Below are 21,839 nucleotides of genomic sequence, written 5' to 3' on the forward strand. Positions count from 1 at the left end.
ATAAATATAAAAATAAATCCAACAACAAGGTTTTTTTTTCATAAATTATTTATGCCATTTTAGCTGCAACATAATGCATATTAATGCATGATTCAACATAAACAATATGTTATAACTCAAAATGGATCAAAAACCGATAAATTAAATTCTGTAATGTAAAGCAGTAAATAACACATCATACAGTTACATTTTTTAATGCAACTTTTTCATTTGCAAGGCAGTAAAATACTTCACACATTTTTCTCAGGTCATATAATGGGACTCTCACTTTAACATCTTTTTCAGTTTGTGGAGGAAGTTGTAAGGAGGTCATCAAACTGGTGCACAAAAGTGACAAAGAGTTCACCGTAGGCTGAACCAAAGATCACCCCTGAAACATTAAAAAAGAACCGAAAAACAGATTTGAACTGCAGTGGGGTTCAGCATCAAACTGAAACCTGCACAAAGGGAAATGAAACCTTAAGCAATAAATGTCTAAAGCTGTCCTTCTGAGGAATTATTGCGTTCGTGGAATAAGGAAGTTAAGCATCACCACAGTCTGGAGCCACATCCTCATGTTGCTGCAGTCGTTCTGGTCAGAGTTCAGAGGGGGGAAACCACACAATATCAAAACTTATATCTTTAAAAAACAGAGGAAGAAAGAAAGAAAACGACCCCACTGACCCCACATTGAGTCAGCAAATAATCACATGAATGAATACAATAACGACAGAAAACGCTTGTAAGAAAGCAATAAAAAAAAACACAGATCTGTCATGTCATTAAAAGTTAGTGGCTTTAAAATAAAATTAACAGAGGTCGACATTATGACCTCGTTTTTTTCTAAGATCCTGTCATGATTTGTATACTGTACATTTAAAAACCACAGACCTTACAAAAGAATATCATTTCTCATCAATAAACTATTAAGAAAACAAAAATAAACTGACAGAAACAAACTTTTTTGTAACATTTTCGTGAAGGTGTAGCTGGAACATTGATCAGTAAGAAACCATTAGTGGACCCTTAATAACAGTCAGTGGTTTTTGCCTGGGAGCTTGTAGTCATATACTTCGTCTGTTAGTATTGCAGCAGTTGTGTGATCACAATCATGTCGACCAGTGGTTCCCAACTGGTGCAGCCACAGGGTCACGATTTCTCCTTAATCATTAGTTTAAGGTCAACACAGTTTGATACACTCAGCGTCATACTTGGCATTTAGCCATGTTATCCAGCTAGTTTGCTGTCTCTGTTAGGTAGCTGTCCATTAGTCGATCACTCTACATCTGGAATCAGCACTGCAACCCACCAGTTAGGAACCGCTGATGTAGACAGTCTTTCAGGATCCTTTCTCTCTGTATTAAAGGCACGGGTTACAGAGCACTTCAAATCCAGATGTGACAACGCATGAGTGGTCTGTCCCTTCTGATAAATGATTAAATACAGGACTACTGTAAGAATCTCAGAATGATAAAAACATGTTTAGACAGACAACAGCAGCAGTATAAAATGGACCAAAAGAAATAAACAGTAAAACCTTCAAGATTAGGAGAAAAAGAAATATTTATATATATTATCACTTTTACAATAATCAGAACATCTTCTGATAATTTTACTCCCCCGTATTGTCGCATGTATCCACGCGCTTCTCCATTTATGGTCTTCAACGTTAAGTTTGGATCTTCAGCTAGTTCTGGGCTTAAGGCCAGTGGGTAGCTCTGTACTGTTGGACTCTGTTAAGTTTCCCTTGTGATCTTGTAACCAAACAATGCTGTCAAGCTGTCAATAATGATATACACAACTGTCTCTGAAGCAATGCTCTGCCTGCTAACAAGCGAAAAGGAGCATGAAAAACAGAGCAGTACACTTGAAGTGGTTCCCCACATGTGTGGTGATGCTGGTCCTGTGTGTTTGATCCACACAAGCTGTTGATTTCTGTTAAGATAATAAATACAACCTTCTTATCATTGATCCCTGCATATTAATAATTGTACAGGCTGTACATTACAGAAGATCCCACAAAATAGTGTGTGAGTCTCTCACTCTATGATGACTCTGCCCACCACATCATCCATGTAGCAGCCTCTTCTGCTTTCTTGAATTCTTGTTATTAGTCTACATGTGATACAGGACAACCACATTTGAATGACACATGAGACCAAATCACTAAACCTCAATTGCTTCAATAAATCATTAAAAATGAAACCTCGCGACCAGGCACAGCAGACTGCCTTGTGACTGTGTAGCCACGTAAAATAACTTTGTTCACTCAGATAAACCGTCCGTCTGTAGGGCGGCCACAAGATCTCCAACGCTGATGGGCCAATGATCTGCAAGAATATATAAGGCAAAACATTTTTCTTACTACAGAGTACATTAATAATGATAACAATAATAATAACACTTTTTGTATAACACCTGTCATGCAAAGCTAGGTTATTTGAGATGGCTGTTATGGATAGAAAGGATTCATTTGTGAGGAACAAAATAAAATACGTGGTCAGTTAAAGTAAGAATTATGAATAATGCCCCATGAACCTCAATTATATCGTAATGTTTCTTTTAAAGGGTTCAGTATGTCAGATTTAGGGGGATTTCATGGTGTCTAGCAGTGAGGATCGCAGATTGCCGTGAGCTGAAACTTCTCTTGCTTAGAATTCCTTCAGTGTTCAGGAGGTTTTCACCGGGTGCCAAATTATTGGCAGAGGTCTCTTCTCCAACACTGTTTGGTGTGATGGGCAGCTCGCCCCACATGCCGTTGTGTGCTACTCTGACGACTTAATGTGTGCTCACCTTGTTTTTGATTGAGATGTCAAGAGGTTTTTACTGGGAGTCAAATTATTCACAGAGGTCTCTTCCTCTCCAAAAACAAACGTACCCGGTGATTTAAACCAGTAACAACACTGAATAAAGCAGTTTCACCTAACAAAACAGTGTTTTACTAATACTGCTCGTCGCAGAGAGCCTTCTAACTTCAGCAGATGACACAAAAACATGAACATGTGAACTGCCCCATCTAGAGGCCATGTTTGGTTTGTCCATTCTGGGGTATTGTAGAAACATGGCAGTGCAACATGGCGATCTCCATAAACAAGGGCCTGCTCCCTATGTAGATATAAACAGCTCATCCTAAGGTAACAAAAAAATTGTGATTCTTATTTTCAGATGATTATACACTAAAGATAATATACTTATCCCATGTCTGTCAATATATCCCCCTAAATCCTACACACTGGATTGTCAAGTGTTGTCTTACAGTTTGTCTTTTTCTATTATGTTTAACTTAAGGAAACTCAAAATTTAGAATATAACTCATATCTCTTTTTTTCACTTTATAAAGTTTTACTTAAATTGTTTTTTAATTTGAAGACATCTCATTCTCACCTTCTGCAGGGAATCCAGGACTAAACTTCTGTTGATTTTCCGATTATAATGTCATCACCCTGTAATGCATATTGAGTATTATAAAGTGGTCAAAAACAATAGCACAAGTTCTTAGAGCTAATAGATTTTAATATGCAGGCTTCATCAAACGCACATTCAGACCTTTTTTTAAACCTCCATAACTGCTATTATTAGAGTAATAACATTTCATTTAGGTTATTTTGAGTCTTAACCCATTGTCTTCAGCTCATATAAACTATATAAATACAGTTCAGCAGGTCATATCCTTTACCTGTACCTGAGCATTAGCCAGATGTGGAGGTTTGGGGGTGACACCTGGTTTCTTTGGTGAGCTGTTTCTCCTCAGGCTGGGGGTCCGATTAAGTGGTGGGCGGGATTTTGAAGTCTGGGATACAGTTGAGGAGGAGTCATCCACTAGCTCTCCACTAATGGCGGACAGGCAGCTGCGGTCTGAGCTGCTGAAGAGGTTGATGCGTTCTCCAGAAGTGCTGTCAGTGCTGTCCACTAAAGCAGAAACAGATACTTTAAGAAACAACGAAAGCTGAGGTTTGTGCATTGCTAAGTTCAATTTCCATGATGGCATCCAAAAATATTTCGTTTTACAGATACGGTATGCATCAGTGGTGATGGCTGCCATAGTGTCATTCTTGATTATACCACCAGATAGCGCCAAACTAAAGAAGTTCCAAATCAACAGTGGCTTTAAGAATACCTTCTCATATATACGTCATGTTATTTTAAGTTGGTAATCATATTCAGATTTTATTTGGAGTCTTACTGAGCTAAAATATATGAAAAACTCACTCAGCAGATGATGACTTTTCCATTGTTCACAGTTACGATGAAGATGATGCTGATGAAGATGATGATGGTTGAGTTCATTTTCAGTCACAGCCTCAGGGGAGGAGCAGACGACGGGACCCATCTCCAAACCCTGTGATTGGTTCCCGAGATAACCAGCAGGGGGCAGCGAGCCCCGGCCAGAGGAGGAAGACGACTGGCTGAGGGTGGTGGAGGCGGTGCTGCCAGAGCCAATGGAGTGTGGTCGTGGGTACTCTAAGCCCCTGTGTGAACAACACGCCACAGGGACTGACGACACACATAGATAGATGCCATCAAAGAGTAAATAATGGGCTGGGTCAGTGAGTAATGAGAGCACAAGCAGTTAATTAAGAAAAAAATGTATTTGTATTTAAATTTACATTTAGTCACTAGTTTTGTAAAAAAAAAAAATTAAACTAAAAAATATGTAAAAATGGAAACAAGATGAGTCTACAGCCATGCTAGCCACTCTGTGAGGCTGTATATAGCATGTTTTTTTGTTTAGGATGACAAAGGCATGACCCGCCCTAAACTATCTTACTCTGTCTCTTACCCTGACGTTCTTACCTTAACCCTCAACAATCTCACTCCTCTTGCCTAAACCTAACCAATCCAACCAACAAAAGCAACACGTATTAGCCAATCAGAGGGAGAGTAAGAGCAGGGCATGCCTTCATAATCTTTGGAAAATAAGTGGCATACACAGCAGTGCTTTAAGCGACACGCTAACATGCTCACAATGTTAACATGGCAATGCTTGGGAGGCACAATGTCTACCATGTTCATAACTTTAGTTAAGTATTTTAGCATGCTAACATTTGCTTATTAGCACAGCTGAGGCTAATGGGTGTAAAACAGAACTAAAGTGAATTTTTAACCTGATGATGGTGCTAGATGAAAAGTGGGGGTATTGACAAAGTTACTACAATTCATCCCAAAGGAAACATGATGTCTGGATTAAATTTCACCGGAATCCATCAGACAGTTGAGTGAACCACATGGTGGGGCTAGAGGAAAAGCCATGGGGCCACCAAAGTCTGTAGGATTAATCCAATGAGGACCATGAATGTATGCACCAAATTTTGTTCCAATCCATCCAATAGTTGTTGAGATACTTGAATCTGGACCAAAGTGGCAGATCAACCAACGGCTGCTGGTGTGACTAAAAACATTTCTGCTGTCAATCTCATTATTCACCAGAAAAAAAATCAAATTACATCCTCAACAAATCCACAATTTAAGTACCATCCGCACCACCTCATTCTAAGCAGATAAAATGAATTAAAGTAAAATAAAATTTTGAAAAATTTGAGAATGTACCTGAAATGTCATTATATTGCAAAATACAAAATTACTGTACAGTACACAACTACAGCAGGAAGCTACTCCAGAGAATCTTTCATCTGACGGTTTCAGTGATGGCTTTTAAATTTTGTCTTTAATATTTTCTAAATAAGTAGTTTAGATAATTTATATTAATTTGGGACTCTGTGCAGTTGTGTTTTCTTGCACTAATAAACTATCAAACTACTAAAAATAATGGCACATGGCGTACCATGTATCAGCAAATCCTGACACATGCTAAAACTCGCAGATTTATTACATAGTATGAACAAAATGATATTAAAAAATTTTTTTCACATAAGTTGCTAGTCTGAAGAAAAAATTCTAAAGCTGCTGTAAAGAAGCATTTTGTGCGTGCTGCTTCTTACTTCTCCCAGGCAGGGTGCAGCTGATGGCTCGGTCACAGATGGCAGCATCACTGGGTTGAATATCCAGGAAAGGTTTGCGGCCCATTCCCATGAACACCCTCTCCTGCATACGCAACTCTGCAACACACAGTATATTCACAATCAGCACGTTGTAAACTGTACCCTTAGGTCAGTGCTTCATAAATGAGATATGTTGTTGTGTTGATGTCGTAGTTACTACCTCTGCTGTGAGTGGCCTGATCCCACAGAATCCTCTCCAGGTCAGTGGTCCAGGCTTTCTTCACCTCCATGCTGGAGGCCTTCAAGGTGTAGGTGTCCTCACTTTTTCTCCTGCGGAACCAGATCTCAAAACACAAGCTGCTTACGCTTGAGTTGTGGGTCATCCCGATGTCGCTTGTCTGGGAGAGAAAACACAAAGAGACACACAGAAATTACACTGATGCAGATAATTATATGTGGTTAGATGTTTCAGCTTGAGTAGGAAGCTTTGCATACTGGAGCACTGGATCAAAACTAACGCAAAACTGGGAAGTACAGTATTTAGGGCTCCAACAGTTTTTTAATAAACAAGGATGTGTGCAGACCTTGAATGACTGCTTGTAGACATAAACATCGTTGCCAATATCTGTCTTCTTAGTCTTGCTGAAGAGGATGAGATCTTCAAAGAGAAAGATGCGACGGACACATTTCTTCTTCCTGAAGAAAACAGTGAACTCGTCCTGGCGAATCAGCTGGCCCTGCTCTTTTAAATTCACCTGATAGAGCAGAGAAAGAAAGGAAGACTGTTAACTTGATTAAACTGCTGTCTATATCTTATCTATCATTTTAATATCTTACATCACACTCCTGGATGGCGTCCATGGTGAGCAAATCGTTGCCGTGGCGCATCTGAAACCGAACCAGGTCTGCAGCAGCTTGGATCTCCGCCCTCTCCCGCTCCCTCTCACTGCTTGTCAGATCAGGCACATACGAACCCGGGCCACACACACTTTGTGCACAAACACTAGATGCGAGCAGCGTATCCTGGATCATGTCTTTTGGCCTGTAAGAGCCAGCCAGAGCCAGCATGTCCTGCAGCAGGAGGCTGTACTTGCTGATCCTCTGGATGGGTCTCAGCAGGTAGGATGAAAGGTCCATCATGTCCCCCAGCTCCTGTTGCTTCTTCTGTGAGGGGAAACAAGGTGGGACTGAAAAGCTGGAAAAGTAAAGTATGGCACTTAAACACATGGGTGGATTGTGAGACAATGGGCCCCTGGGCACAGGTATGCAAGAGGCTCCACCACCTCCCCTACATAGGAGCAAGACATGCAGATTTTAATTTAGTTTTGTGTCACTTTGTAGTCTTTGTTCTTTATATGGTTTAAGTGTCGTTTAGTGGTCATTGTGTGTGTCCTTGTGGTTGTTTTGTGTCCCTTTAGGGCAATCAATATCTTATTGAGGCATTTACATGTCTCTTCGGGGTAATTTTGTGTCTCTTACTAGTTATTTTGTGCCTCTTTAAGGGACTTTTGTGCCTCTTTGAGGCAGTCTTGTGTCTTTTTGAGGTACATTTGTGTCTCTTTGAGATAATTCTGTGTCTTTCTTGGTCATGTAGTTCTTTGCATATATTTGTATTTTTTATGCCTCTTTGTGGTCATTTTGAGTTTCTTCCTGGTCGGTACATGTTCATTTGAATGACATTTTGCACGTGAAGGCTGGGGGGGCCTCAGTAATCTATCCATGTTCACACTCCCAGGATTAGGGGTGTGATGACACTGCAGCCATTTATGTTAAAAATGGAACTTTCGCCACAGAAGGAAAGGGATGTAAGGCATCTGCTTTAGAGGATTTAAAATGGGAAACTCCCATGCTTGTATGTTTTAGTTAAGAGAAAGACAGGACACATAATCTGACCTTGAAAATGTCATGGCGGCGGTGCAGGATCAGGGCATCTGACAGAGGTTTGTTCTTGCTGTATAGTGCATACAAACCAAAACTCTCACTCTGTGGAAAGAGGTCAAGTTTTAAACCCATATTAGAAAATAATTCATATGTTATTAATGAGCCAGCTTTAACTAGTTATTTAAATTACACAAAAATAATAATAGAAATAAACACAATCAGATAAAAAACTAAGCTAAAAAAATAAAAAGAAATGCTTCGTAAATAAAATCAATTAAAGTTTCAAACATTACAATAATGATACACTAAATACATTTACATTCATTACAGCTGTACAGTTACCACTCACATGTCTAAGAAAGCAGCGGGCCACCATGGCAGGCTCCCTCTGGCAGGCCTCCAGCTCTGGCAGGAAGTAGTGGCTATGGAAGTTGTAAAGCTTCTCCAGGTTGCCGAAGATGACACCTCGCTTGCCTCTGAGATCCTGGGGGATGTCTGGTCTGTCCAGCAGAGGGAGGTAGTGGGTCAGGATGTAGCCCAGTGAGCGGACGTACTCCCTCTCTGTCAACACCAGCTCCTCCAGGACACGCTGCAGCCTCCTGGCGACACACACAGAACAAAGACCCACTAATTTCAAATACAGACCGTTACTTAGTACATAAATGCGTTTCAGTAATGCATTTAAATTATTTGCGGGGCTTTTGATTCCATAAAAACTTAATAGGAAAGTTGTTAACTGTTGTTTTTGAGTCTAAGCCTGTTTCAGCTCCGACCACAGCCAGCATCAGTGATAGGTGTGGTTGGGTTTACTTTGTGGCACCTGTAAACACCTCCAACAGTGATGTCAAGGGATCCTGGAGTACACCTGTGCATCACTGCAGTATGGCAAGAGGATAAACCATTCTAGCAGATGATACATCCTGTCATTTTACTCTCTATACATGCAGTGCGACAGTATAGAAACATGCCAAGTATGGATTGATTATGAGAACGGGCCCCTGGACACAAATAAGAAAAACACCTCCCCCTACCTACATGGCAGCTCCTCCGCTGACTCGTACAAACATATTTAAATTGCTTCACCAAATAGTGTAGCTTATACATAACCTGGGCGGCCTGTTCAGTAATCCATCATGTTGACAACAAGTAGAAAAAGAGAAGTGAAGAAGAAACAGTACCTGTGGTACTTCATTGGAAGCTTAGAGACAGAAAAGAGTGCATAAGATCTCATTAAGACTCACAAGATTAGTAAAATTAAAGGCATGTTACTTAACTTGCATAACATTATCTTGCAGAACAAATTAGATCCTTTTAATGCAAGCAAATTTCACCCACATGTAAAACTTACAGGGCATTGCTGGCACTCTCCTGTGGACTTGCCAAACAAAACGCCCCCTCATATCTCCCGATGGGCAGGCTGGAGTGTTTGCAGCATAAAGTCCCGTTACCCCCTGCAGCGCCCCGGTCACTCATACAGGAGTCCTCTGAGCAGAAGCTCCCGTGGCGAGAGATCTGGAACTTCTGAGCCTCCTGGAGGATCCGACACGATGGCTGACCGTGGTGGGAGCAGGAGGACGGGGATCGCACCCGCTGCTCTGGAGGAGTGGATGACCCCGCCGTCGCTACTCCTGTAGCGCACGAGTCCTGGCTCACCGACCTCATTCCGAGACCTCGTCCCCATGGAAACCACTGGCAGCCAACGGTGTGGGACTGAGACAGAGCAGCGGCGTCTCTCTCACTCCTCGCTCTGCTTGTGTGTCTCCTCCTCGTCTCTCTTTCTGTTCTCCTCGCTGACCTGTTATTGAATGATACAAAGGCACCAAAACTGAGACACAGTGTGAACATCATAGAGCTTCAGTAAAGAGCTGGAACAGATTGGGAACAGTAGCTCTCTGTTACTCTGGGCCAGGCTACAAGCTCAAAATAAGAACGAATGACTAAGTGGGTTACAAACAATATTAAATAAGAAAACTGCAGGGGAAAAAACAAATATCTGTTTCATCATCTAAGTGCTGCATTCTAACAGCAGTGTTTTGGGACAATTTAGAAATCACAGCGAACCAACTCTAACTACTAAATCCTAGTCAAGAAAAAAAAAGTGACCAACAAATTACCTGTGAGGTGACTGTGGATTGACCTTTGACCCCTGGCTGGTTCCAGCATCACTGTGATCCTCAGGTTTGACAATGATGTTACAGCAGGCTACAGTTGTTGAGTTAGTGTTATTAGTGCCCAGGATCGGCCTTCTCTTCCCTAAATCCACCGCTCCCGACACAATGCCCTCCCACTGCGGGTGCCGGGGCCCGGGTGTTGACTGTACCACCAGACTCTGGCCACCGGGGGGCGGTGTCTGAACATTCCCCACATCAACATAATGATGTTCACACCAGCTGCTAGGATCTGATCGTTGGTGGAAAATGTCCTCCACATCCTGCATCCTCTCCTGAAGCTGCTGCCTCGCCTCCTGGCATCTCAGCCAGGCTACGTTCCAAACCTGCATCCCCCTGGAGCCTCGCAGGGCGCCAGCCTGGGCCTTCATCTCCTGAAATCTCTCTGGGCTGAACTGGAGGAACCTGTCCTGGAAAGTCTGAAGGACAGAGGTGTCATTGCTTGACAGTAAAACACTGGTGGTGGTTGCGTCGGAGGCGTGTGCTGCACGGATATCAGATGCGGAAGCAGTGCTTGGTCCAGAGTCTTGATTTTGGTGTTGTTTTGGCTCAGTGTTTGTTTGACTGACAGATGTAGTCTGGTCATGGTCTTGCTTTGTGTGGATTCTGGATTGACTGTGATCTAGGTACTCCGTGCATTCGCTGGCCAGAGCTGTAGCCTGTTTGGAGATTACAGAAGTTTTCTTTTATTTTATATAAAAACAGAAGTGTGTGTTGTCATATACTTCTGTATTATCATGCAACCCTACTAATACAGAAGTGCTGTAACCTGACACAAATGTTACCCAGTAGGATTGCACTCATGCTGAAAACCTCTCAGGAAAAAGCAAAAACTTGCTAAAAGTGCGATTGTTTTTCTGCTGATAGTGCTGCCTTTTTCCTAGATGTCTTTTGGGTAAAACAAAAATCAGCTGTGTACACAAATGGCTCTTTGAACATGATAGTTATTTAAATACTCTTAGTCTCTGTGAAAGAGCAAAAGTCCATGTGTGTATCATGGGCAGATTATGAACAATGGGCCCCTGGGCACAGACATGCAAAAGCCCCCACCACCTCTCCTACACAGCAGCAAGACACAAAAACTTTGTGGTGGGAGTGTCGGTGGCTTAGTGGTAGAGCAGGCACCCCATGTACAAGGCTATTGCCGCAGCGGCCCGGGTTCGACTCCAGCCTGTGGCCCTCTGCTGCATGTCACTCCCTCTCTCTCTCCCCCTTTCACACTTGCCTGTCCTATCCATTAAAGGCTAAAAATGCCCAAAAATATCTTAAAAAAACTTTGTGGTGGTTTTGCGTCTGAGGTATTTTGGAGTCTTTCTTCATCATTTTGTGTCTTCATGTGGTTGTTTTGCCCATTTTGGTAGTTTGTTTTTTTGTGTCTCTTTGCATCTCTTTGTGGTCATTTTAAATTTCTTCCTGATCAGGACATGTTCATTTCAGTGGCATTTTCTAGGTGAAAGCCAAGGGGGGGACCTGACATTTTTTGCCCCTGGGCCTGTGCCCAGTAGGCCCATTCAGTAATCCATCCATGGAGTGTATATATAAATATACCAATCTGCTAAAAAGACATGATCTTTAAAATTATTTTTGAGATTGTCTTACAGGAGGAAGGAGCATCAAAGCAACATTAAATGCTACATTTTCCTGAATGTTCCAGAGCAACATAACTGTGGTCCACGCTGTGATTTAAGGGTCTACAAAAGTATTTAATAAAAATACTTCAGTTATTTAATTAATATAACGAAGAATTACTAATTTTAGAACGTGCTCAATTGTACAAGCACTTGGAAAAGCTGCCCAGGTACATTAGTGTGTGATTGATTCATGTTTTTCACTGCATTTTTATACACTTAGGATGAATAGTTGTTTAAGCAGAAGTTATATAGTTATATACTGAAGCTATATAATTGCATTTTAACAAAAATTCAATTTGGGATCTATGTATGGGTCCCTGCGTGTGGTGGGCCCACAGAGCGACGGCTCCATGTTATTTTTTCGGGCTCCATGCCTAAGGCCTGGCCATCAGATGCTCGCTGGTCCCAATCTGGGCTGAATGATTGTTTCTGAAGGGTAAGAGCATGAGCTACATACTGATCTCAAATACTTGAATTCAAATAATAATAATAAGACATCTTACACCAACCTGTTCACAAAAATCACACACGTTGACCATGATCTGCAGCTCCCTGCCGCATGCCTCTGCCCTGCACAGAAAGTCCTCCAGGCCTGACTTGAAGCTGCAGACTAGTGTCCCAAATGTCTCTGTCTCCGGGTAGGAGAGGCCACTCTGCTGGAGTCGCTCTGCCTCTGACACCAATGTCATGGCGTGGTGCCTTCGGTCCTGCAGGAGGAAGAAGGGAGATAGATTCAGACAAGTGGACAGACAGAGGCACACAAATACATGACAGCCATAAGGAAACGTAGACTCACATTAGCTTCAATAAGGAAACCAGTGAAGCTGTTGAGGATCTGCTCCATTCTGTCTCCAGAGTCCTCCACTGATTCAGCCTCCAGCAGGTGGCGCTCTCCCTCTACATTAAACCACTGTTGCATCTGTAGGAAAGATGAAAAACAATATTGGGTTTGATGGTATGAGCAGGTGCATGTGTAACTTCTTTTTTAAGTCCTAACCTAATGCATTTGGCAAAAATGCCAAAAAAAAATTAAAAAACAAAAAACAAAACACAACATCCAACCAAACAACAAAACCATACCACGGACACAACATATCACATCAGACATTATGAAAAGTAGATGCAGTGCCAACAGTTTACTTGCTCCCTGTTACATTCACCTGAATGAAGTGTCCCTCCACCTCTCTGAGTTGCAGCAGATACTCCAGGTGCTCCAGTGATGTGTTGGACTTCTGCACGAGTACATGAGCCTGCTCCTCCACGTGATTGTACAGGCTGGTCACCGAGTCCACTGCATCACTGCATTTGGGCAAAAGACTGATCATAGGCTTTTGTGCTATCAAATAATGAGCCTGCAGCTTCACAGTTCAGTAATTTTCACCAGTAATTTATAGTATAGTGGTTGGTAGGACTATGTTTAGTCGAGCAGTTTGTTTTCTGGCAGCTAGAATACTCAATCACAGGGTATCAAAGATCATGTAAACAAGTTAACCCCAAAAAAAACCGTGGAACAAATAGCTGGGTTGTTATGTAAATATAGCAGGTGAGAGCAGGAGTTTACCTGAGGTCCTCGCAGTGGGGGTATTTAAGGTCACTCTCCTTCCTCAGCCTCGCCAAGATAGCCCCGCCCTCCCTCTGCAGGTTGACCAGTCGGCTATCCTCCAGTACATTCCTCATCAGCGTCCTCTGGTCCACCATGCACTGCTGCACTGTCTGTTTAACAAAAAGATGATTTAACATCAGCAAATGATAAAAAAATAACTCTCTCACATCAGCACTTTTATTGTTGACTGTTTCCCATGTGCATTTACCTATACTCTTATGTAGCTACAGAGGCTTTTATCCAGTGAAGACAGAGTTACATAACTGCGGAAAAACCCAGCCTTCAAGGCCCAAACAACAACATGAGTAAGCAGTCAAAAGACAGCTTTAAGGTACCTGCACAGTGTCTGTCCTCTGGGGCTCCTCTAACCTACTGATGGCTCTCAGAAGAAGGCCGGACGCCTCATGAAGATCAGACACAAATGGGAAGAGCTTCTAGAGAATGAAAGATGTGGGCACAAGTAAATCATAAGCAGTAACAACAGAAACAACTATTGCACTGCCTGATTAGAGAGAAGAGAGGCAGACTGGTGGCAGGACAGGCTCACCTGGTGCAGCTCTATCCAGTCACAGTGGCTGTGAGACAGTGTGCCATCCAGCCGGGAGCTCAGCTGATTCACCTCCACCAGCTTCAACAAGGCTTTCATCGATGTCACCACTTCAGTCTGCTTTGAGGCAACAAGTGTCAAAGTAACATCCACATGTTTTCACAGCTACAGCATGAACAACAGAAAGATTCTTATATCATCACTCACCCCATAACCTCCTCTGTGTCTTTAACTACATTTATATTTTTCTACAATGTTGTTTATTAACTCTGCAGAATGTATAATTTCTATTTAATACAGTTACTGTGGTGTACTGAATTAAACTGGTCAAATCAGAATAGCCTTGGAAGTCTTGCTAAAATGACCAATACGATTTCAGGGAGGAGTGACACCAGGCTTTTACACATGTACAACAGACAGGTCCTTAGAACAGCTAAAGTTATATTGGACTGCCAGGACCATTAACTCCTGGATGAGTTTAAGCTTTCTCCCTCAGGGAGTCGGTTCAGGGCATCTGATGCGAGGACCAAGAGATTTCATGTCTCCTTCATCCCAAGTGTTACTGATATGCTTAAAAAAGCAAAAAGCACTCTGGCTGCACTCCTTGCACATCCTTTGCACACATGCACATTTGCACTCTTGTTTGTGTGCAGCCTATTTGGTATGGACTTCCATTTTTCTGCTCTAGCTCTGTGATTTATTGTGTTGACGTGTCATTGATGTTGTCTTTCGTATTCTGTTTTTATGTGAATAATGATTGCAAAACAAAATTACCCCAGGGGGTAATAAAATTAACTCTAAACCTTGTATCTTTTTTAACATGCACTGCAGCACAAAGCGACCATGCGAGGTCTCACTGAGTTCATCAATAATCTTGTTTACAATCTTGTCTGTCTCTTGTCCCCAGACAGTTATTTTGCTATTTTTTTTTAGATCTTATCTTACTATTTGGATCCTCACATCCCAGTTCATGTTCTGAACCAAAATAGTATTTTAGTAACAAGGACAGAGGGACCAGTGACCTATTGTTTGTTGGTATGTGATTTATGTGACTGGATCAAACACATTGTCTGTAGCCAGTTTAGTTTTGCTCATACTGTTTTTTCTTTCTTTCTTTCCTCTTACCAAAACTGCCATCCAAAGGACTACAACAGTTGCAATGTGTATACTCGATGTATAGTCACCATGATGCTGAAGCAACCTTTGAAGTTAATGTAGAAATACATGATAAAACTTAAAATGGTCAAGGTTAACAGTTTGTACAAGTTGCACCAAATTACTGAACAATATTTTTAGACCAGGACAAGTATTTCATCTATTTGGATCAAAAATGGATCAATATTTTATCCTCTTAAATGCAAAAATTTTTGCTTTTTTTATGGTAAATTACATCCTGTTGTGGCACCTATAATTGATAGTCAACTGATTTAACTGGAAACCCTAACATCATTAGGGTTCATCCTGTGGGGACAGTGAATGTCAAATTTTTCATAGTAATCTACGTGTTATCAAGGTTCTAGCATGGCCAAAAACACACCTTGATCAAAGAGATCAATGAGGTTTATAGCCCAGTCAGGTTAATAACTCTTTAGAGGAAACAGAACAGAGGTATTTCTCCATCTGCAGTGTCTTATAAAAAAGATTATCAAGAGTAAAAAAGCTGACCTGAATGCCGGGACACCTCTCTGGTCGCAGGCTCCTCTCCTTGTCCACCAGCAGCACGAAACTCTTCACTGCCTGAGGAGTCTGCTCCTGCAACAGTTTAACACACACATAAAATCTACTGAACAACATTCATGCATCTTTGATTTGAGCTACACCCTTTTAGTGATCATCACAAATAAATCAGAGTATACTGAGTATGTCAAAAACACATGGGCAACAATGGAAGTGAATTTTTAAATTTGTAAATGGAACTGATATCAACACTAGAAAACTGTATATCAAACTAAGAAAAACATACTTGTATATTATACTATATATTGTACCTTTGATTATAAATATGTAAAGTAAAAACCCTTTGTCACATTACACAACTAGTCAATAAATCGGAGGATGTGTGGATATGCTGTTTATGCTCAGGAGCTGCCACATTATTCTGCATTGACATTTCATTCAGAATTTATTGACTGTGAACAGCAGCACTCCAGCCAGGAATAAACAACAACAGTTAACTGTGATCTGCTGTAGTCAGCTGTGATGCAGACATTTCTGTGCTTCTTACCTGAAGTGTCATCAAGGCCTTATAAAGCTGCGGCTGAGGATTTGTCTTCCTTGAATCAAAAATGAGCGTCATCCCAGCCTCTCTGATTTCTCTCCTAGATACAGAGATAGTTGTGCAAATATGTGACCTCAATAAAACAGACATGACCACAAAGATGCTAAAAACCTCCTTGTGCTATGACTTAAATTTACAGATTTTTTGTTTCAGGTCTGTTTAATTAATTTATTGATTCACTCACTGATTTACTGGCATACTGATGTTACCTGGTGATAGTGCAGAAGTAGAGCAGCATCTGGAAGAGCTCCTGGCTCGTTACAGCTGATCTCCATCCCTGGTGGTGTCCATAGAGCTCAACTATTGCCCTGCCTGTCCTGTCTCTGCCGCCTGATGAGGTTAGAGGGAGAAAAGATCAGGGAACATCTCAAATGCAGTTATGTGTGAGAATTTCCAGCAACCTCCTGACCAAATGGGAGATTAGAGAAGAAAGTATTGGCTTTATTTCACTTCATACTGATTCTTGAGAAGAACTTCATCCAATAGAGAACAATTTCCGTCCGAGGGGGTTCAGTCAAGCTATTAAGTACAATTTCAATTGAAAAACTTATTCTGTATGTTTAGAACAAGATGGATGTTGTGTTTTCAAGGTACCGTCAACATTTTCTAAGAAGACCACAAGGCTCATATAATGTGCAACAACGCAAAAGCCTGACGGACACAGACAATGCATAAGTGTACCCCTACATTCACCTTTGGGGGTACCCCACCTATAAAGGGGTGTCTCTCGCCTTGCCTCTGCCCTTTTGCTGTTGTACTCCAGGGGAGAAAGTTGTTAGGAATAAACGGAGATCGCCTCCAAAGATATTCACGGTCTTGGCTCTTCATATCAACACAACGCAGACAACACTAGAGTCCACCAGTTACATAGGTCTTTTTGATATGATGCACTTACAGTTTAGTAATATGATGATTTAGGAGTTATGTATGATTAATGTCCTTGAAATTAACAACTTAAAAAAAAAATTCACATGCCCCCTGCAGTATTCCAAGGTATCCCTTTGGGGTACATGAACCCCCATTTGAGAAAAACTGTGCTGACCAGTACTAGCACACAAGAGGAAATCATACAGACCAAAGAGCTAAAAGAGAGAAGGGAAAACAGCAAGGGTAAAGAGAGAAAGAGAGGGCCAGAGCTACTGTAGATAAACAGGTGAGTTTTACTGTAATTTTACAAAAAAGTGAATGTTTAAGTCATTAGAGAAGACAATACAATAGTCAACCCTTCTTTTTGGTAAGTAATGGACATTTTTAATGTAGTCTACTTTTACTTTAAAGCTATTAATGACTTATTTAATACATATTTATGATGCAATTCACAAAATGGCCCTATAATATCTTAACTATCAAATTGACATGGTTGAAAGCCAACATATTGCAATACAAGAGCAAGCATTATGTCATGCAGTGTTCCTTGCCTTGTGGTAATGGTACAGTAGCAATAAGCTCTTTTCTATACTGGGATATCCCAATGGAACAATCTGCCACTGCATATTAAACCTAACCTAACCAAACTAAACCAAACCAAACCAAACAGTTGTGGGGAGGAATGTTGTGTATGTTATGTATGTGTATGTTTTTCCATCACAACCGAAATAGAAATAAGTGTTTTTAGTATTTTTAAGTGCTATTCACAGGTTTGTTTTTTTATGTCGATACTCCTGTGAGTAGTGCTTTTAAAATGCCAAATAATAATCAAATCAAATCGAATGTTTTATGTAAGCTAATTTGTTTATGTTGTCTTTTTGAACTTTGTGTGGAACTTTGATACTTTGCTTTTGAAAAGCTGCCGAACAATCTACATTGATTGATGTATATTGATTGATTATTATCGTGTTTGTTTGATGTCCTTTGCTGTGTCTCACACTAACTCACCTGTTAGAGATGCTACTCCTAAGAAGAGCGGGTGGGCTCTGGGGTCTGGGGATCCTAGGGGAAGGTGGTCAGGTCTGGGACGATTAGAGGCAGGCTGGGAGATCTTCTGCGTCTCTGCTGCTGGAGGTGGATCTGTTTGTGAGGGGTTCCCCATCTGATGGCCATTTCTACTGGTTAGCAATGCACTGCCAGGCTGAGCAGCATCTGTAGAAAGTGGAAACATTTTGCTGATGATTTAAAAATGAAAAAAAAAACTGATAAAACCTCCATGTTAAAGATCAAATTAGAGTAGAACAAGTGAAGAGAACAACATGACTCTGTACCTGGAGTGACCATCTTCCTCCTGTTGATCTTGGGCGAAACCAGTCCAAAGGCTGTGCTGTTTTTACATTTGACCACGTGCAGCTGGGGAATCTCTGCACAGGAGCCAGTGTTTTCCCTTCGCCGAACATTTTGACCCTCAACAATGACCAGCGCACACTTCTCTGAGGTGTCCACCACAGCTGTGGAGAGGGATGAACATCTTCCATCTAACGTGGATTCCCTTCTGTTTGGTGGCGCTGGAAGATACTTATGAAAGTTTGGGCTCACTCCCGCAGGACTGGTTCTGCTCTCTGTCTGCTCAGGAGGCTTGTAGGTCGTGTTCATTGCTGGAATTTCAGCTGAAGTAAATGGTAATCCGCTGCGTTTGGCAGAGACAACAACTGACTGATCATTGCAACTCAACAAAGTTCTATCAGTGTTTCTATCTGCTGAATTTGCCCCATTAAAATGATGTAAATTGTCATAAGTTTGGGCAGAGTGTGCATCCCTTGGTTCCCTGAATGGCAGATTGATCCTTTCAGGTGTTTGTTCTGGTTGCCCACCAAACTTCAAAACATTTGTTCCCCTGTAATCCATACAGGGGGCATTGTTTGTATCTCCTGTTTTCCAATATGGAACAGTGTATTTCTCTCCTGACTCCTTGCAGATGGCGCCACTGACAAAGGAAGGAGGCTGGCGTTGTACCACAGGATCAAACCACATTTCTTGCACATTACACCATGGATCCTCTGTTTCAGTCTCTGGTGGCCTCTGTCTGTCACCACACTGAGACAAATCACCATCCTCCTCCAACACAGCTAACATATTCCCCCTCTCCTTCTCCTGTCCAAAGGTGACAGGGTTTTGTATAGCAGCCTGGTAGGAGTCCCTGTATCGACACCTCAGCTCCTGAGCTCTGGAGGCCTTTCCTCCTTGTCTTCGCCTCATGCATGGGGTGCAGGGTTTCTCTGAGAACCGGACACACTGAGAAGGTTCCAAGGAGTCAGGGTGAAGGTGAGGGGACTGGGAATGGTGGAGAACTGTTTCTGCAGACACACTGTGCCTCAATGATACAGTGGCCTCTGAATGATTTTGAGTTTGTGGTTTTGTAGGTAACTGCACATGTGCTTGTGACTGTGCTTGAGGTGGTATCTGTGTGTTTGGCTGTCTCTGTGTTTGCCTGTACGACTCTGTTTGTGCCCGTGGTTGCATTTGTGCTCGTCTGTGTGGATATTTTTGCATTTGTGGTTCGATTTGTGCGTGTGGCTGCATTTGCACTTCTAATTTCTGTTCCTCAGTTGCTGACTGAGCTCTACTAAAAAGCATAGTTGCCTGCAGAATATCAATATATTCACCTTCTGCAACAGGGTGGCCGGCTGGCTCTCTCCTGCTTATATTTTTAATGTTTGTATCTTTATGTTTATCTGACCCTATATTTTCAGAAACAATTACACCCTTATCTTCACCTTGGTGTGTAGTTATATCTCCACTCGTAGGGGTGCATGTACCTGAGACAGTGCTTATTTTTGCAGCTGTATTTGGCTCTGTCCCAGTGAGGCAGCTGTCCCACGTATTAGGGGACACCCAGCCAATAGGCTTAGGCTCAGTTTCACTCTCTTTCACTTTGAACAGCCTAGATGAGGAAGAGGCAGCACTAGTATCCACCAGGCAGAGTGACACAGCAATGCCGTGCTTCGCCGGACATATTCTGGTCTCCACAGAGAAGGCGGAGGGATGTGAAGAAGATGTTAAAATAGAATTTTGAATGGTTACAGGATACTGTGTTGGTGCAGATTCATTTGAAGAAGAAAGAGGAAATGAGGGATTTGAAGAAGACTTCTCAGGAAAATGAGGAAGAGGTGGAGGATGAGGAAGCGGAGGCGGTAAAGGAGGATAAGATGGAGGAGCAGAGGCCATACTACTCCTGGCACACAGTGGCACGTCCACAAAATCAGGCACGGCCACCCGTTCCCATGGTAACCTCACCACGCCCTGCTCAGTGGAGAGCAGGCATTGGCTGAGAGGCGTTCCATGGCGGCCCTGGTTGATCTCTTCTAACCAGTCAAGGCTGAATATACAGGGATAAGAAGTTTCAGGGATTGGAGTCTCCTCAACTACTTCCACAATAAGTCCCTCCTCTTCCAGGAGACTGCAGACCACGATGCGAGCTGATTGGTCACAGAATGGTGCCACCTGGAGGTAAAAGTCGCCAGGCTGAAGTAGCAGGGGGTTGATGGGAGCGAGGTGGACAACAACTTGGTCACGCAAACAGAGTGGCCAGCCCTCACACAGGAAAAGTACATTAGAGTACTGAGCCTAAAAGAAGACACAGACAGTAACAATACAGAGTTTCTGAAATTTTAAATATATCAACTTTTTTTTATGATAATAAAGGAATACTTCACCCACAAAATGTTTGTATATCTATCACTCACCTCATGCTACGTTGAAATTATTAGGAAAACTTTGCTTTCTTGCATGCCTCCACAGTAAACGAAAAATCCAAAAACAGAAAAATCTTAAAGAATTGAAGTGACGGGCAGCTGCATTTCAGCAGCAAAACTGTATCAAAACATCGATTTGCAAACTCTTACATGACTCATGCAGTATAATCCAAGTCTCATTTATCCAGTCTTATGCTCAGTACTTTCCCAGACACATGCACATTTGCTAAAACCTTATTATTTCAAACACTTCGCACAAACAGTCTCACCCTTGTACGAGTAGTGCACCTGGACAAGCATGTATGTTTTAACTCTGCTCAGTGGAATGCATGAGCAGAGTTCAAATGCACACACTTGCTCAGGTGCACTACTTGTAGTTTGGCAAAAAAGTTTTGGCAAAAGCGCGTGCGTTTGGGAAGTACTCAGCAGCCGACTCAAAAAATAAGACTTGGATTATACTACATGAGCTGTGTAAGAGTTTGTAAATGGATGTTTTGATATAGCTCTGCTGTTGTTAAATGTGCCCCCCTTTAATTCAATTCATCAAGAATTCTCTCCACTTTCTGCTTCCTCATTCACCATGGAGACATTGAGAAAAAAAGTTTTCTTCACAAATTTAACACAACACAGGGTGAATAATTGGTATACAAGTGATCATTTCTTGGGTGAAGTATTCCAGCAACATCTCAGGGCAACATCTCTTTGTTCCATATTGATAAATGTAATAAATGTATGTTTCTTTAGATGCGCACACAAGTTTAGCACAACACTGACCAAGACATTAACTTACACATGCTGCCTGCTGCACGGTGTCTAAGATGTGCTTGGCTGGGACCAGGAAGTCCAGCAGGCACCGCAGGGCATCACCCTGATAACGACCATCAATGATTTGGAAGAGCTGGCTGAGAAGAGTGGGTGCGGTGGCCTCAAAGGGCGGGTACAGCACCGACAGCAGGTTCTGGATCGAGCTTTCCAGAGAATCAAGGTTCTGAAAACACAAGAAAGAGAAAGCAGAGGCTTAAGAAAAGCTTGATGTACTATTAGGTCATTATTGATCACAACATTGGTGGCAGGCGGACTGTGATCTGTGAGTGCTAAATTATAGATATACACTACTTGGACCAGTTGCCATTTAGCCAGTAACTTCTCAAATCTAAAACTCACACCAGTGACTCCTGCCATGTGCTCAAA

At 42.0% G+C, this 21,839-nt stretch overlaps 1 protein-coding gene across 3 annotated transcripts in view; it reads right to left on the bottom strand.

Moving 5' to 3' along the window:
* Window positions 1-178: 178 nt before the first annotated feature.
* Window positions 179-21,839, bottom strand: part of LOC117257670 (pleckstrin homology domain-containing family G member 4B-like) — a 33,634-nt gene continuing 11,973 nt past the window's right edge. The window contains exons 2-25 of one of the 3 annotated variants that reach the window (XM_078170163.1): window positions 21,439-21,636; window positions 18,225-20,520; window positions 17,902-18,105; window positions 16,236-16,356; window positions 15,973-16,066; window positions 15,414-15,500; window positions 13,749-13,865; window positions 13,537-13,635; window positions 13,160-13,311; window positions 12,759-12,897; window positions 12,395-12,517; window positions 12,108-12,305; window positions 9,914-10,626; window positions 9,148-9,594; window positions 8,149-8,398; window positions 7,812-7,901; window positions 6,756-7,082; window positions 6,503-6,673; window positions 6,139-6,316; window positions 5,919-6,035; window positions 4,189-4,473; window positions 3,662-3,888; window positions 3,364-3,422; window positions 179-2,309 (exon numbers count right to left, since the gene is read on the bottom strand). In XM_078170163.1, the coding sequence (XP_078026289.1) occupies window positions 3,384-3,422; window positions 3,662-3,888; window positions 4,189-4,473; window positions 5,919-6,035; window positions 6,139-6,316; window positions 6,503-6,673; window positions 6,756-7,082; window positions 7,812-7,901; window positions 8,149-8,398; window positions 9,148-9,594; window positions 9,914-10,626; window positions 12,108-12,305; window positions 12,395-12,517; window positions 12,759-12,897; window positions 13,160-13,311; window positions 13,537-13,635; window positions 13,749-13,865; window positions 15,414-15,500; window positions 15,973-16,066; window positions 16,236-16,356; window positions 17,902-18,105; window positions 18,225-20,520; window positions 21,439-21,636 (6,672 nt within the window). In that variant the 3' untranslated portion in view covers window positions 179-2,309; window positions 3,364-3,383. Of the gene's footprint in view, window positions 2,310-3,363; window positions 3,423-3,655; window positions 3,889-4,188; window positions 4,474-5,918; window positions 6,036-6,138; window positions 6,317-6,502; window positions 6,674-6,755; window positions 7,083-7,811; window positions 7,902-8,148; window positions 8,399-9,147; window positions 9,595-9,913; window positions 10,627-12,107; window positions 12,306-12,394; window positions 12,518-12,758; window positions 12,898-13,159; window positions 13,312-13,536; window positions 13,636-13,748; window positions 13,866-15,413; window positions 15,501-15,972; window positions 16,067-16,235; window positions 16,357-17,901; window positions 18,106-18,224; window positions 20,521-21,438; window positions 21,637-21,839 lie in introns of those variants that run through there. The other 2 variants (XM_033627932.2, XM_078170164.1) reach the window with 2 other exon arrangements.

Source organism: Epinephelus lanceolatus, chromosome 8 (genome assembly GCF_041903045.1).
Source record: "Epinephelus lanceolatus isolate andai-2023 chromosome 8, ASM4190304v1, whole genome shotgun sequence".
Lineage (NCBI taxonomy): Eukaryota > Metazoa > Chordata > Actinopteri > Perciformes > Serranidae > Epinephelus > Epinephelus lanceolatus.